At 43.6% G+C, this 17,604-nt stretch overlaps 1 protein-coding gene across 4 annotated transcripts in view; it reads right to left on the reverse strand.

Annotated features, from left to right (window-relative positions):
• The window catches only part of sox6 (SRY-box transcription factor 6), a 127,477-nt gene that overhangs the window by 7,496 nt on the left and 102,377 nt on the right, over positions 1-17,604 (reverse strand). For all 4 annotated transcript variants that reach the window (XM_047580821.1, XM_047580820.1, XM_047580818.1 and 1 more), the window contains 3 exons: positions 16,659-16,836; positions 16,308-16,495; positions 6,416-6,521 (listed from right to left, as the gene is read on the reverse strand). In XM_047580821.1, coding sequence (XP_047436777.1) covers positions 6,416-6,521; positions 16,308-16,495; positions 16,659-16,836 — 472 coding nt within the window. The remainder of the gene's footprint in view (positions 1-6,415; positions 6,522-16,307; positions 16,496-16,658; positions 16,837-17,604) is intronic.

Raw genomic sequence — 17,604 nt, forward strand, 5'->3', positions numbered from 1 at the left:
CTGTTGGCCAACAATAATAGGGTTGGGGTTTATCTGCAGAGCCATTGACTTGCTTGGACCCTGGAGTAGCCAGAGCAGGAGGCAGAAGAGAGAGCGAGGCAGGACATTGATTAAATGACGAGCCACGTTTAAACTCTCCGCCGCTGCTGTCGTCATCGTGAACATTGTTTCAGATGACCGCAGGGATAGAAACCCTCCTAGACGGGTATGGTTCTCAATTTAGTCGCGGAAACCTGATTTGACAGGATTTATACGCTGCCAAAGTGAATATGATGTATTTTTACAACTAAACTCACGTGAGGACAACCTTTGACTTCTGAGATAGTTGAATATTTTGTCCGCACATACATGTACATCACAATAAGAAAATCAGTGGTGAAGCTGAAACTCTGATAAATCTTAATAAAGAATTCTTCCCAAGTATGTTTTAACATATGCACAAATAAATTCCTTTACTTTACTGCCTCTCTCTCTCTCTCTCCCCTGCAAGCAAACACGCACACATACAAACAAACCAGGCGCACATTAGAGAGGAAAGACTGTGCCGATTCTGCAAAGTGCTGTTTCTCAATCAGGCCACTCACAATCAGCATAAGAGAGTTTCTCTCAGTATTAAACTGTACATCAGGCTGATAATGATTTCTGTTTGCATGCGCATTTGCTTCCTTTTATATGTAAGATGTGAAAGAATTAAATAAAAGCAGTATGAATATTTAAACAAACAAAAACATGTTGATAAACAAGGCTTGAAAAATAAGACAAAAAAAAAGAGCCTTCCATATGCTACGATACATCTTTAATGATCTCAAATCTGGAAAAGAAAGCTTGGGATGACTCATGCATATTTCATCATCCACATGTGAAGCCTTCTCATTAGACCATTCCTCTAGCAGCCTTGGCACACGTTACCTGGGGTTTGATTTCTATTATTATTTCAGTTGATAAACAAAATCAAACTCTTAATGAGTAATGGAGGGCTGTGCAGAGACATTAATTCCAAATCCACAGAAACCTCGCTCTGCTCTAATCACTGAAGATATTACTGCACCATTTTCAGCCTCGGCAGTGGCGGAAAGTCTGAGTGTCGGAAAAGCGCGTCAGTGCTGTTATAGCAAATAGTGAAAAGGGCAATATAACTCGGGCATAATATAGATGGAGATGTGCTAGAAGTTAGTTTTGGTTCACGCTCACAGAGAATGCTTGAGGTCCAGCTGCCAGAGAACATGTTCCTAGCGGTACAAAGGCAACCCAAATTGATTTCCACAAGCATACGTTTGACAGTCAGACAGACACATTTATGATCTCTGCCTTCACGTGGGAGTCGGAATAAAAAGCAGATTTTCACATTGTGAGGGGCACCAGGAAATTCTGCTCTTTTCATGGAATTGTGCGTTCTGGACAGAGAAGAGTTATAAATAATCATGGAATTACGGGGGTTTCATTGGTCGTCTAACATGAGCAGATAACACTAAAATAAAATAAATGTATAGCTGTTTAACAATAATTTTAATCACCCTAAATTGTAGTAACCTTGTATCCTTTATTTTCACATCGTCCCCAAACTAAAACATGCATTATGTAAACACATGTATAAAATTCACTTCATCGGAACATTTAAGAGGTTTTGTCTTACTCATAAATACTATTTAAATGCTGCAAGCGCCCTGTCTTACTGTGTACTGTGCCTCCTGGAATGCCTTAAAGCCATCACCAATCCACAAATAATACACTACCTTAGCTGCCACCAAACCCCACAGTACGTTAATTTCATTTAGCATGCACTCACTGTACAGGATGAATTGATTTCACTTTGTTTGGTTTTGACAACCATGTTTATTGTGCAATGAAATGTGGTGTGGCGGAGGGCTGACAGTATCCATCAACGCGGGGCAATCTGCTGACTGCCGGGGCCAGATGAAGGTATTCATTAGCTCAGGAGCGCAGCGCTCACTCAGACACGACAGCCAGTGTCTGCGCCCCGGGATCGCTTGCTGTAATTTACGATGCCTCCCGTGCCATTACTCTATCACTGACACTGATTCAGCAATTTATATACTGGTGTGCATGCATACGGGCAGAGGTGATCTTCTTATGGGGAGGGGGGACAAAACAACCGGCTGCCATCACCTAGTGCCACATCCGTAGTTAGCCAGGAAACCAGCCACGTGACTGGGTTCATTGGAAGGGATCCATATGAGGCATGGTTTTTCGCTTCACATGATTGCACGCAGTGTAGCGGCTGTCTACTCCGTCAGCTGCTACAGAAAGCTGTAGACTGTAGACAACAGGAGTGTTACATCACCTTAAGTTGTACCGAGGCAGGTGCTGTGGTCGTGGATTTGTAAGGGAATAAAGTGATGAAAGTAACAAAGCTGACTCAGACCTCAGGCTGCAGGTGGGAAACAAGCAGCGTAACTCAGAGGTAGACGTTTGACCTGAAATTATTATAGTGACATGTGTATGGTAACCTTTGTGGTTACATTAGAAATGCATTATCTAAACCACCAGTTTACAAAGTAGTTTTTACAGTCTCACACCTTGCAGGGTTTCATGAATGGACATGTGCTCCTATACTGATCACCTGCACTCCGTGCATATGTGACTTACTCACAGGCACCGCATGCATCAGCACAGTAATTCGCTGGAACCCGCACCGTGCAATTTAGTGCAGCATTGTTTCCGTATTATCACTGAAAACTGTGACAGCGCTCTGACATTTTGCAAATGAGCATTAACTATTTTTTTTTTTTTTTTTTTTTTTTCCTGGAGGGGCAGGGCATTTAGGAATCAGTTAGTTAGGTGTGTGATTGTGTAAATAAACACAGATGTTTAGCAGTGACAGGGCCAGGCCCCCTGGGTGGTAACTGGGGAGGGAGCGAAACAGAGGGAGTGCTGCTTAATAGAATTTATTGTGATTCATGAGGCCCGCAGCTCAAGTGTGACAGAGCGATATGAGAATCCCCTTTTAATTTGTCTCTCCTGGAAGCACCGCAGATGAGCAGCATGAATTACAGTGCGAAAGAATGGGTGTGTGTGTGTGTGTGTGTGTGTGTGTGTGCGGGGATTAAAGAAGGCAAAAGGAAGACGAATAACGAGGAAGCAAAAAAAAAAAAAAAAAAGAAGAGCGAAATAGAGAGAGAATGTAGCCAGGCCCCAAAAGCCTATCACACCTGTGAGCTGCAGGCTCAGACTCGATCGTGTACCAAGCCAGAGGGTAGCGCTGCCCGAGCTACCTCCTCTCCTCCTCCTTTTCTCCACCTTACTCATCTTTGTTCTGTGGGCAGACACATAATGTCACCCAGGAATCCGCTCAAGAGGATGAGCCTCAGTGAGCAGGCAACAATCACGCAAACCTGCCAAGCCCTCCCTGTTGGGATCAAATCTAACACCTCTGACTGAAGGCATTTGCCGCCGACAATGGAGCCTCTCCCTCGGAGCAGGATCAGGCGAGATTTATGCGTACGGACAGACATGACACAGCGCTCAGTGGTCCTGCTCTACCCTACCCCAGGCTCGTGGCATGCTAGTTAAACCATTAACAACTACAAAAGGTCCGACGATGACGCGTCAGCCTTTTTTTATTTTTTCAGTACGGGTGATTTGTGTTTTCTTGACAATGCGTGTGTCGGTGTGTGAGCGCATGCATGTGGGAGCTTGGGAACAAACAGCTGGCTTGTTTCAACACGCAGGCTGCGGTTTTTTACTTTAGTTTGCTCCACCAACTCTCTTAAGCATTTTGTATAAAAGCGGAGTCTAATCTTTCACAACTTCCCCGGCTTCGCCTGCACTGAGGGAGATGCATGCGCAGGCAGACAAAGACACTGACATTTGTTCCATTACATTTAAATTTGCCACCTTTCCTAACTGATGTTTTGATCTATTCCGCTCCTGTTGTGACTTGATGAATCTTAATGTCACAAGCCCTCTCGTCTAAGCTTCCTTCGAGGAAAGCTCCTTAGAAATAAAAACCAGGGCTAGATTCCCACGGCCTCGCTGTGGAAGAAAAACAGCAAAAACCTCTTCAAACAATCAACCAATAAAAAAAAAAAACTTCAAAACAGCTCTGAGCTACCAAAGCTCATCATCAGTGATCTGTAACAACAATGCAACACTACTGTTTTTCCTCATCCTATTCCTTGAGGACTTTGTTAGACATTTCTTGGCTGGGGCCTCTCTCTTTTTTTTTTTTCTCACTCTCTTGTCGCTATTCTGTTTCCTGCCTCCTCACGTCTCTCAACAACCTCTTTGTTCTGTGCAGACCCTCAATGATGGGGGCAGTTTAGACAAACACAGCCCCAGCTATACTGCAGTTCCATACCGCCGTATGTGAATGGACAAAGCGTCTGACTGACTGAAGCTTTCGTGGTATTTGGAAAAGTTTTCATCGGAGCTTAGAGCTTCCTAATGAATTTGCAGTGGGATCATGCGTGCGGCTCGTGACTTTGTTAAATGATGTAAATCCTATCTGTTCCTGCTCCTTCGCAACTTTTTTCCACCACGAACTTCGGTTGCTGCATGCATTGCAAATATTATCTTAAGCCACCTTAAGCTTTCTGTGAACTGCTGTGATAACAGTTGTCTGCTGTACGCTGTGCGTGCTCTGTGTGGCTGTTTTGTAGGGAGAGCTGCTACACAACAAGGGCCATTCACACCCTATGCATGGGCTGGGAGGTGCACCCAGTAATTTTCCTTTTCAGGACACACCAAAGTATACGTAGCGTGTTTTAATCTGCTATCCAACGGTACTAAAAACATATTACATTTACGACATGAGTTCTATAGCTTGTGATTAAATTAAGACACATTCGATGGAATATGTGTCTTTTAAATTGCATTAATAAAAAATCCACAAAAAATAAGGTTAACTAATTTGCCTCTGATATTTGCATGACTTTTAACCTTTAAATCTTTTTTTTTAAAAAAAAATAAAAAAATAAATGAAAATAAAAAATAATTGGTTGTTAAAGGAAACACACACAAACTATAAGTAGCCGTGTGCTGTATGTTCCCGTGTATATTAAGGTATGCCGAGAACCAGCGCCTTCAACGGTTCAAGAAGGAGGAATTCCTCACGAGGATTTCGAAAGTAAACATGTTTTCACAAGAGTAAACACTTTGTGGTTCACATCCTAAAATCCCGTTTCACATCATTCAGCTGCATGCGTTTTAACTGTTGGTGAAACTTAAATAGGCAGACAGATACGTATTTGTGGTGTAAGGGAAGAAATGGTAACTGTGTGTTTTGAGTTATGTGCGCTGCCCTGTCTCCCAGCCATTTCCCCCTGGGAAGAAGACCTCTCCTCTCCTCTCCTCTAACCTCGCTCCTAATCCATAGCCCACTGGGAACACTGATGCGAGGCGTCTGGCGCTAGCCTTTCCCTCGGCCCTGAGCAGGACTTAAAAGGACACAACTGCCCTGGTGTGCGCTCTGTTTCGGTCCTGACTCCACAGTAGCCACAGAGGGAAGGTTCCCACTGGGAGAACGAGCACAGCAAACACATCTGTCCGAGGAGTCAGACGGGTGGGATGGGCTTCTCTGCTGTGGCTCACATGGGAAACATGTCAATGACTCCACTAAAAGCACCTCTAATTCTCATCTTCAGGATTGGGTGTGATGTGAAAGTTCAGCGTGATTTAAAAAGGCATTTGCTTTGGAGTGGGTAAACAAACATTTTCTGGGAAGCCTTTTTTTCTTTTTTGTAATAAGCATATGTGAAGCAAAGCTGAAGAGAAACGTGTCAGAAATGTTATTTTAAAGCCTTGATGGCTTACATTGTCCTGAGAAATATCTATCTCTCTGCCATGAGACTCTTCGGGGCATCAAAGATGAGTCAGAACCGTTTTCCCCTTTGCTCCGGCTCTGAAGTGCCATGGAAACTGCCGCAAATATTTATGGCGGACAAATATTGGTGCACTGAGGTGCTCCTTGCTCGTGTGTATGAGCCAGCGCCACAAAAGCAGATGACGCTTTGTCACATTGGTGTAATCAGAATTTACACCCCCGTGCCCGGGACCTCAAACAAGCACAACAGCAACTGGAGTGGAGGTTGGAAAAAAGCCAGCTTTGTCCTGGGGCACCCTTGTCCTCCGCTCACCTACCTGTGAAAACCTTGGAGCCACGGCTCATTTCAAACGGCATTCACCCTAACCCCCACATCTCTCTCTCTGTCTCTCTCTCTCACACACACACACACACACACGTTTGAGCACACACTCATACCGCACTCTGAACATAATTCTGAGACACACAGCCGCATGGAGTGGGTTTTGCCTGCTATTAAAATCAAATAATTGAGTTAGATCTGAGTGTTAATTAAATCCACTTCACACTGTTAACTCTGTGGAATCGCCTTAAAGTTTATGACTGATTACAATTGTGAATAATAAATAAATAAATTCAAAAATGTTTCCTTACCGTCTAGATCCTCTGGTCTGGTGAGATCGATGACTCTGTGGCCGATCTTGCCTTCTTCACCCAGCTTGCCGAGGTGGTGCCCGATGCTGTCAAAATGTGCTCTTTCCTGCGGGGGAAACACAATAAGTCATGTAAATGAACAAGCGCACATTCACATTTTTACAGTGGGAAAAAAAAAATAAAAAATATTACAGGAAAGAACCCCATCATGAATCTGAAAATTCAAAAAGAAAATAAGGTCTTTGATAAATGCAGGTTGTTTTGAAGTGCTGCTCTTTTGACATGAGCTAGATGTAGCTTTTCCTCATCTCTCTATTCAGCAGCCGCTATAATGGATGACAGGAGGTAGGGAGACAGTGAGGGCCAGGGGTGCTCTAAATAGATTTACAGAAGGATACTTTGTGATCCCAAGCACACAATGGGGCCGTGGCCCTCTTTGCAGTGCTCAGATTTTCCTCTGTAATCTTCTCCTAACATCCTCCCTTCCAGTCTGCAGCGCCCAGAGCTCAGCGCCCATCATTTATTCAGAGTTCATGCTTTGGAGAACACACCGTGTTTTCCCGTTTGTCATGTTGCTTTGTGCTCAGATTAAACTTGGCATCATGTTGTACTTGACGCACAATGAAACCCTGTCATTCAGCGCTCCGTGACAATATTAAATGTCATGTCCGTGTGCATTTACAGAATAAAATAACAGCTTTCGGGGGGCCTCTGAATAGTTGCTGCACATTACACTTAATGTATTATGCAAGGGGAGAGTGCCGACTGCTGCTGGCTCCATTGTTGAATGACCTACTTCCTCAGTGAATACACAGGGCATTAGCAAAGGGCCGTCTCCCTCTCTAAAGACTCAACTAGGAGATGGACACTTTGACTCTGCATGATACAAATAATCTCTCCCCCCCCAGGTTTTGCCTGGATGACACTAAAAGCAGGCATGTTGCCACCATTCAGAAAAAAGCATTTGTTTTACTCCCATGGTGCGCGTTCAATCCCTGCCAAAGATGTACTGTCTGCGCTGACCTCTGCCTCTTTTCTTTCTAAACAAGCCTATCACATGCAGTCTGAACAGACATTCAGGTAGAGTCCCTACACAATACTAACAGCTCCCCTGCCACTCACCGACACCAACACAGACATTAATCTTTGAGGCTCTCTTTTGTAGAGCGCCGCACCGTTTTTCTTGTTTTGTTTTCACTTTTCCCCACAGAGAAGTTTTCCGACTAATAGGAGAAGGTGATAAAATATTAAGCAGACCCAACCTTTGCGAGCGAAAACGTTGAGTTTACGGCTACGTTTTTTTTTTTATCTTTGTTGTCCTTTGCTGATAGAACAAAAAAAAAAAAAACAAGAGAAATCACAGTGCACTCAAAAAGAAAAGATTTTTTTTTTTTTTTTTTGCTTTTGTATAATTGTGTAACCTTTTTTTTTCTTTAGGGTTATAAAATATGACAAGATGAAGGATGAAGATAGTTCAAGTCCATTTGAGGCCTTTCACAGTATTTTGATTTTCCTCATGCTTTTATTTATTCAAGAACTATTCCTCAAAAGAAAGGACTGAGAGAGACAGAAAGAGCTCTGCAATTTACCATCACACTTGAAGGAGCAGTCATTATTTATGGCCAGCTGAGTGATTCTGATATACAATTAACCACTACCTGCTTATGGCCTGTGATTAGAGGCTGTCTATCTGACGGCCCTCTGCTTACTTAAGTGTTTTCTAATTATGACATATGCGGTGGTCCCTGCTGGGCAAGAGGACACTTTGTAAATAGAAGATGGAGTGCGCTGCCTTTCTTGGTGTCACAGTCAGTGTAAAGCGGCACATGCGCAAACGCGCGCGCACACAGAGCCGTATTCATCACCCAGCCACATTATTGCTCTTAATGAAAGAAGCTAGCAGCCTGATGACAAAGTGACTGAAGTGCGATTAGCGCGATGGGCAATGGTGCTGCTTCAGATGCTACTTGGACACTCCGCCGCGAAGACACAGCATTCATGGGCGCTGTATGTCTGTAATAAAGTAGTCATCTCGTCCCTCTTCTGCGCTTCGCTGCTCCCTCTTGATCAATCAAGTCCTTTTATAAACTCATGATCATTAAGCATCATGTTGGGCTGAGATGGAGAGAGAACAGGGGCCATCCATCAGTGAGTTTCCTTAATAACTCGCTCAGTGTTGAACTTCTTTCTCCGAGTCATATGATTAGTGAACATCAGCGCATTAGGCAGCTTGGAACAAAACTGAAGGACGCTTTTGTGTGAGGGTTCTTTGAGGTGACTTCACTTCACTGACGCTAAAGAAACAGTATGTTTGGGTTGTTTTTTTGTTGGTTTTTTTTTTGTTATGTAGAAAACGTTTCCATATGCAAGCCGATTTGTACATGATATAACAGTTTAATTCCAGTAAGTATGCCTCTCTTTCTTGTCTTAGCTATGATAATTAATATAAGACTGTCCGTGCAATATGGGACCACAAATTTTCATAAAATTTTATATACTGGGCTTAATATACTTATTGGTTATACGTTTGGTAATTTATGTCTGCAAATTAGAAATATAGTTGAAATTAGGCCCATAAATTATCTGCACAGCGTCAGGGTTTTGTTTAAAGGTTGGAAAATATTCAGTGAACTAATGCGTCTTTACTACCCGCGCATCAAGTGCTGTGATAAATTAATGGCAGTTTTATTTTTTTTATAGTGTCATTAAATTTTTACTGATCACTCTGACACAGAGAAGTAGCAAAGGACGTGCGAGTATCTGGGGAAGCTGGCCGTCCTGGCAGGAAACGAGAGTGAGAGGCTGAAATTGAAAGGCCCCATTATAATATGATATATCAAGAGGGTTTTCATAATGTACAGCACGTTGGAATGATAAGAGGCTTTCTAAATAAGAAACGCCGAAAATGAAATGATCGGACGCTCTGTTTTCTTAATGCGTCCGCGAGAGGAAGGTTGCTTCGAAGGGAACACGAAGGCTGGTGAGACGATGTAAAGATGAAGAAAGGGGTAACAAAAGATGTAACAGTGCACATTATTCCCCTCCCACTCTGACCACGACCGCTGGCAAGCGACCAGGCCCTCCCTCAAATGACTTCAGCATGCAGCTCTCCACCCCACAACTAAAATTAAAGCAGCGCGCTCCGAGTTGTAGTGGAGAGCTTCCACCCACAATAATCTCATCTGCCCCGTCAGTGTAGCCTTTTGTCTTTTAAGTCGGGGTATGTGGGATGGATTTGTTCAGATGCGCATGGCTGGCCCGTGAAGTCATGAGCCAGTCGCAGCGGAAGAGAGACAAGCAGAAAGCGGGTAGATAGCAGACTTTCGTGGAACTTCTTGTGCGAGGCGGCCCAAAAGAGCCCTTGTCAATGCTGTAAAGAGAGCTTTAATCTGGCTGGCCACAGAACATGTGCCGGAGGCCTGCTGCTCTGCCCACAGGGTGTATTCTGGGCAGAGGCGGGTGGCGGGCGGCCCTGTGCATTGTGCGTACTCCTGCCCTATATTTAGGCGACGCGCTGCCAATCCTGACACTCCTTCACTCTCTCCTTTTGTAAATAGCTTTAGACTACAAGTAAAGCCATATGGCCGGAGATTGTTCAAACACACATGAAAGGAAAATACACACAGCGTAAGGCAGGCTGCACTGCAGATCAGTGCTCGGCCTGTTTGAGTCGGCTCAGTTTGTTTGGTCAGGTTTGAGGTGAAATGAAAACTCTTAATCTGTATTTAATGTTTTCACTTAACATCTTCTGATCTGATGGAAGACCTGTCTGTTACTCAGCCAAGGAGGGGAGGGGCTTGACTGTTCAAAGCAAAAGTCACAGCAGAAGGTGTTAGTCCCGTATGCGGAAAATGTAATAATAGTTTTGGCAATCGGCCGCTCGTCGTTTCTGTCCAGGTTGTGTGGTTCTTAGGACAAAGATATCCAACTCCACGCTGGCTCCCGGAGTGATGAGGGAAACCCAGTGACACGGGCAGAGATAAAACTGGCATGCTTTTTAGCCGAATGATTATTTATACAAGAGAAAACTAGCTTCATTTTCCTGAGACATCTGAGAGGAGCAATACAGTGTATTCCTTCTAAAAAAAAAAAATAGCAGTTGCTAACTTAAAACCATCCAGTTGTCTAGGTAGTTTTTGGCTGTATGTTTGTACAGTAAATGACACATTGAGCCGTTTGGTGAAATCTGACAGGAGTAACTGTTGCACTTTGTGAGATATGTCAACTATTTAAACTGAATCTCCAATAAATTGCATACGTTTAAACCTTAACGACTGGAACCTTTAACAGCTGCAGGACTTTAAAAAGCCACTTATATTTGATAATGCCCCGAACTGGCTCTAGTTATATCACACACCTGGTATGTGGCGAGTTGAAGGCAATAGTTCGAACCACAATGCAAGGCTTTGTGTATCAAGTGTCAGTCAGCACTGTGGTCTGTAGCTTTTGAGTGAAGACTGAGGGTCTTAGGCTAAACCCCTCAACACTCTGCCCAAGTCTTGATGGAGACAAAGACTGCACTTTAACATGGCTACAGCTTCTCACAGCTCACGGCCTCATCTGTTTTGTGTTTTTATTGTAACCAGTTGCAATGTTATTTATAAGTCTGCAGCTTTCCAGTAGTTTTTGCTAGTTTTGAACCATTTAAATGTTAAGTACATCCAGCCATGCGGTAAGCCCGCAATTCCTTTCATGCAGACGGTTGCTCTCTTTTTACCCATAGCTGTCCCTTTGCTAGGGCTAATGCAGGCAGCAGCAGAATCAACAGTAGCAGCCACAAAAGGCTGGCATCTGTTCTATAGTAGTTGTACTCAACATCACACAGAGCAGAGATGGCCAGCTATTCTGGTCCCATTTGTTCTGCCAGGGCATCACCTCATTTGTTTAAAACGGAGGTAGGAAAGGCCTTTAATTAAATTAAAAAAAAAATTGTGACCTAACCTCATCTGGGCTTTGTGCCATTTTAATCTTTATTGTTTGTTTTTTAATAAAAAAGATGTATTGATGTTATTCAACGTGAGTTCTTTTTTTTTTTTTTGTTGGAGGGGAAATAAGTCAAACTCACAAAATGTGACCTCTCTGCTGTGCCAATATGAAGACAGTGCATTTTATCCAAACAATTGAATTTCCTTTACACATCAGTGTGTCTGGTTTTGGAGCTCTGGCACTTTTCTGACACAGTATTCGGTTCTTATTTCCTTCTCCACACTGCTCGTTCTTTTATGTTGACATTGTGTACTTTTACGGATTTCCAGTCCTCAGTGAGCCAGAACTGTTCAGTGTTCAGTTGGACTAAAATCTCCAGCCTTATCAAACCCTCCAGCTTGCAAACAGCAGGATATTAGAAACTGCAGCACCACCCAAACCTCTTTCACATATGAACAAAACCTCAAGACTTGTTGGACACAGGAGCCATTATGTTCCTACTCCAACAATACCATAGACTATAAATGGTCCTTTGTACCCTATTCTTTTCCTCTGCCTTTGTTGTATGTGCCTTGTGGTGAGTGCGGCATCACAGGTCTTAGCCAGCGGGGCCAACAGCATTTCTGAACAACTGCGGCGGGCCAGAAATTCACCATGTTAAATGACAACTGTGGAAAATAATGGAGCCACCACGCCAAATGACCCTACCAAGATGCTGTGTTGATGTCTTTCTGGGGAAGCGGCGAAAGAGCAAAAGACTTGACCTGGGACAGGAGCCCGCCGACACACATGGACTGCCACATTTACCCAGTCGTACATTATTTTTATTCTTTTGGCAAACCCGAACAATTGGACAAAGCATTAATGTAAGCAATCTTCACAATAGCACTTGCTGGCTACAGCCAGTGTCTGGGAGCGGAGCATAATCTAATTTGGATGGGCAAACCCTTGTATGCCAAGGATTTACATTGCGGCCAAAATGCCTTGGTTTGCAATTTCCAAGACAGCAGTCGAAAAGGAGCAGAAAATTGCTTCCAGGGCTGCAAACCAGACAAGATTATATTCAAAGTCTTTGTGAGGGCTCTGCCTGAATAGAGGCCTGGCATCACATACACACACACCTGCATGTACATGTATGCACGGACGGGCGCACACACGGAGGGGAACGGTGTAACCACTATAACCAATAGGTTAGGAGTACGGATTTTGCGGAGCACCAGTGTAAGCTCCATTTGAATATTTACAGGCTGAGCTTTGGGATACGGGAAATGGACAATTGTAGTCATCAATACTGAGGAGGGAAGGTGTTGTGGGGCAGAAAGGGCAGTTCAATAGGTTAATACACTGACCTTTCACCTTTTGATTCCAGTTAGGGACATGTCAGCAAAGGAATATAGTTTATCTCCGCAACCTCCGGGACATCACATGTGCTGCGTTTCATTGGGAATAAAGTGAAACTGATGCATCAGTGTAAAAAGTCTAGACTAATCAGGGCTCAGCATCAAAGCTTGTCCAAGGCTGGATTTGTTCAGACGACAGAACCCAACATGTGATAACTTTCATCTGTTTTTCTCTGTTGTATTTGTTTTGTGCTAACCAGTCTCCCTGGTCACCAGATTAGTCAAGGTCTATGTCTATGTCAGTACAACAAGGCCTCGTTGTACCTGTTATTTCTCCTACCAATGAACACACTTGGATTCTGTTTAAAATTGTTCTTATCAAATAGAAAATATACTAATGGAATTCAAATATTTAAGGAAAATACTTTAATTACTCCAAATGATTTTTATTTCTACTGAGCCAATGAAAATGTATTACCGGGAAGTACTTCATCTCTGACCTAGTGGCTGTATATTGCAATAGGCCATAAATGTTGATGTCAAGAAAGCAACACAGCTCCACTGTCTGAGTGAAACACAGATGCTTGATATTTATTCACCCGTGACCCTGAAAAACAGCGTGTCCAGTTATAGCTCCAGTGCATAATAGAAGGAAACAATTCAAATGGTTACAAATGGGTTCAGATGTACTGTATATGACTGTAGGCATACTGCTGCATTCTAGGTAAAAGCTTCCACTGGGTGAGGGGGAGATGGTAAATAATGGAACAAAGTAATTGCCCTCTGCAGACAATAATACCTTTAGATAAATATTTCAAAAAGGTAAATTGCAGAAGGGTTGTAAAAAGGTTTTATTGTACTGATGGGATATAGTAAAAACAGACAAATAAAAAGACAAGCAAGAAAGTCCGCTCCTGTAAAGCATAAATATTTTACATGTCCTCAGGTTAAAGCCTTGTAGACTGTAGAACAGAGAGTCTGGTCTGCAGCATGTTCTCCTAGGTCAATGGCCAAGAAGGGAGATGGAGAACAAACCAGAGTCATAGTGATAAAGGTTAGGGAGGATTGCATTGTACTGCTCACATACACTTTGTATGAAAAGATGAATTGATCCATCTGTAAGCAGCACTTAGACCCACTCCTCTGCCCGGTCATTACAGTGGGATAAATCAATATTTAATATCCCCCTCTAACAGCCACACTGAATGATCTTAACCTCTCCTTAATCCCATTTATGTTACCTTTCCTGAATCTTCTTCATGTAAGCTCTCACTATGATAAACTTCCAAACAAGAGACTGGGAGGGGAGCTATTAAAGATCGCACCATATTTATGTCAGGTGAGGCGCTTTCTTAAAATATTAATATTCTGAAACTGACCAAAGTGAAAGCTTTTATCCGGGGCATTCAAACCTTTCTAGTCTGTTGGCTTGTTGTATCAGCAAAATACTCTCTCCCTCTCTCTCCCTGGCTCTCATTTCACCGCTGAATTACAACTGACTGTTCTTTATTGCTGCCAGAGGATGAAGATGATGGGGCAATTCTTTTAGCTGACTTGATAAAGCTTGCCTCTAATTTCATACCATCCTAATAGGACCAGTGTCACCGAATCTAAGAGGTGACAGTATCTCACGATGATTTGCGCAAGCCAGCGAGTCAAGCGTGGTTAAGGTGTCATTCCAACACAGTCTCATAGCTGTTCGTCACACAGCCACAAATTCATTAGTGTCCTTGGACACAAATTGTCTTTATTTTTGTGCGAGTGTACGACTTTGAAAATAATGTGTTTCAGTTTTTGCCGTCTTTTATGTCTGCACCTCGTCTCATTTGAAGGCGAGCCCTGCCTCGTGGCCGTTCATGAAACAGTCACCAATTTTCATCAGATGATTTCACTTTGTTGTTTTCTGGGTGATTAGGTGTAGGAAACTGCCATAGTTTGGGTGAAAATAGACCCTTTCCAAAACATGGTGCCAGCATGAGGCATCCTGCAAAGTAAAGTCATTATTTGCAATGTCGTGCTCTGTCACAAAAAGAAAATGAGGGGATGACTTAAATCATGGACATGTATTGTACGGTCTGAAAGACCACAAATTACTCTAATTCTTTTGATTTTTGTATTGTCAATACTATGATCCTACTATTGGACTAATTTCTAAAATAGTGTTTCAGTTTATGCCCCGTTTATTTCTTCAGGTACACCCACCCTGCCCTCCCACCGCACACTGTTTCTCTTGCTTTCTTGAAAACACGTGCTCCTCTCCTCAGGTGGCAAACACAGACAAAAGGCAGATTACAGGTGAGGAGCGGCTGATTCTTTCAAACTAAAAATTCTTTTGGAAAAAAAGAGAAAGGCATTATTCTCCTCTGAGATGGTTGCTTTAACTTTTGTTGAGTGCAAAACTCAGACAACACAAAACTCAATCTTACAAAAGAGTGAATAGGGATTATTGCTCGATCTGCGTTAAGCTCTGCCTACTGAGGACAATACAGCTGCATGTGTGTGTGCTGGCATTGTTTAGTTGCTGCTTTCATGTCGTGGCAGATTCAACTGTTTGGCTGACCACAGGTTCAACTTAGCTGTGAGGTATGGAGGCAGCTGGAACAGCTCTTGTGACTGGGAATTAACAAAAGGTGCATGCTTACTAATGCTAAAAGCCTCAAGTCTACCATGTTGCAACTCAACAAAGGGAGCCCCAAAACAGATTAAAAGCTCATGATTGATGTTTGTGTGAAGTGATGTGTCTGTTTAAGTTTGGGACATTTATGGCAGCCTTTTGCTGGTACGACAACGAAAATACGGATTGATTCCGTCTTTTGTTCAGGCGTGTAAGGGGGTAAGAGGAGACGCTCCGTCTCTGTCCTCTCTGTGGGCTGCACCAATTTATTTGCTTCACTTCAGTGAGAGCATAGTTGATTGCCACCTGCGCAGACAGTGATCTCTTCCAAACACCAAATTAGAGGGAAATCAAAATAGATATTCATTGACTTTTTTACATATACATTGACCTAGTTGAGGCTGTTGGTTGAAAGTGTCAGGTGCTGAAATATTAATGAGCATCGCTCCCAGTTTCTGCCTGCTCCTCACAGCCAACTGGCAACATGGCATCAAGCTGAAGAGAGGAGGACAGCTTTTTTCTTTCCTTGATTGACTCATCGATTGAAGATATTTTTAAAGGGAATCCCTGGGAGTGTGTGCTCCTGGTACAAAGCAGCCCCATCCCGTGTCAAGGGACGGAGAGGGCTGCAAGTCGGCTTTAATTGGGCAGAGACTTCAGAGTCTTCTTAACCCACACCGGGCACTGCCATGGCCTGTCACGGCCCTCACACCAACATCAACAACGCAGAAGCCTCTAAACACGCACACACAACATTCATGCTAATTTGAGTAAACATACATGTACACGCTGAGCCATGCCAGCTCTTATCAATACGACCACCCTGGACGTGGATTAAAGAAAATTATTAGTCTTAAGAATTATTGCTGTATTAAAATTGTCCTGTTCCACTTTCTTGGTTAGTTTCTTTCCTCCACTACTTCCAGGGACGGCACAATGCTGGTCAACTACTATTTTGCTTTACCAAAAAAAATCTATAAAGACACAGACTGTATGAGACGCTGGTTTTAACCTTGTCAACTCTGCAGTTGTTGAGGCCCACTGAAGTGAGGGCGGACAGCTTCGCCTCCATGCCCTGCTGGTGATGCTGCAGCTGCTCCCTCTGGATCTGCTCCCTCATTTTGCGAGCCTCCTGGATGGCCTTCATCACTGTGTCCTGGTCCCCAAACAGCGCCGTGGAGTTTAGGCTGGACAGGATATCTGTGCGCACGGACAGGAGGCTCTGAACACTGGCCGCTATGGCACACAACTTTACACGTTACCGACGGTGAATTTTATGTGCGTACATAACTGGGTTCGAAATAAAAGTCTGTGTGCATGTGTGGGGCGTTGTTTGTGAAGCGGAGGCATTTCGAGGTCTTACCCAGAGATGAGCCCCGACCCAGTCCTCCAAGTGGGCTGGGGATGCCGCCCTTGCCCATGAGGCTGTTGGGGCTGCTTTTACTCCCGGGGAACAAATTTTGTGTCGGGGATGTAGGAGATTTGACCAGTTCTGTCGTCTTTGGCCGAGCAGACAGGTTGAGGGGCTGTGTTCCTTCCTCCTACAGAGGCAGAGATAGGAGTGTGAAAAAAGACAGATGTGTGGGCACTCCCCTCCCCCTTTTGGAGGAACTCCGGATTCCCAGACAGCACAGTTCTGCTCCGTTTCTTGTTAATTACAGGATCCCTATCCTGACCCACACCTCCTCTCTGATTGCTTCCTTCTTTTACATTTCTCCTCTCCTCTCCTCTCCTCTCCTCTCCTCTCCTCTCCTCTCCTCTCCTCTCCTCTCCTCTCCTCTCCTCTCCTCTCCTCTCCTCTCCTCCATCCCTCCCTCCCTCCTTAGGAGCCCTGCCACTGCGATCTTCCTCACAGTTGCCCAGCGCCTTTGTTCACACTAATTAAAGCAGATTCTGTCTCTCTGTACATCTTCATCTGTTCTCCCTCTCCTCCTCCCTGCTCTCTGTGTCTGCACTCTGGTTCGAAGAATAAATAATGACCAGATAACGGCGGTGCCAGTGATCAAAGACAGCTGTTCCATTCATCAGATGTCGACTTACATTATCTACTTCATTAACTTGTTTTCTAATTTCATTCCTCATTTGTGCATACTTGGTTTTATCGTGTGCTTTGATATTCCTATTCCTAAAAAAAAAAAAAATCTGATGTGTGCTGTGGTTTTGAGAGGTCAGAGAAGGATGCTTCTGTTGCGTGCTGTATTTGCTGGGCTGGCTGCAGCCTTTTAGATCAGTTACTAATTGAGATGAAGAGCGCTGTTCTTCAGGTTGTCATTCTCAGCTGTTTTTTTCTACTCAGATGACACAAGTTT

The sequence above is a fragment of the Mugil cephalus genome, chromosome 3, assembly GCF_022458985.1.
Source record: "Mugil cephalus isolate CIBA_MC_2020 chromosome 3, CIBA_Mcephalus_1.1, whole genome shotgun sequence".
In the NCBI taxonomy this organism is placed as follows: Eukaryota; Metazoa; Chordata; class Actinopteri; order Mugiliformes; family Mugilidae; genus Mugil; species Mugil cephalus.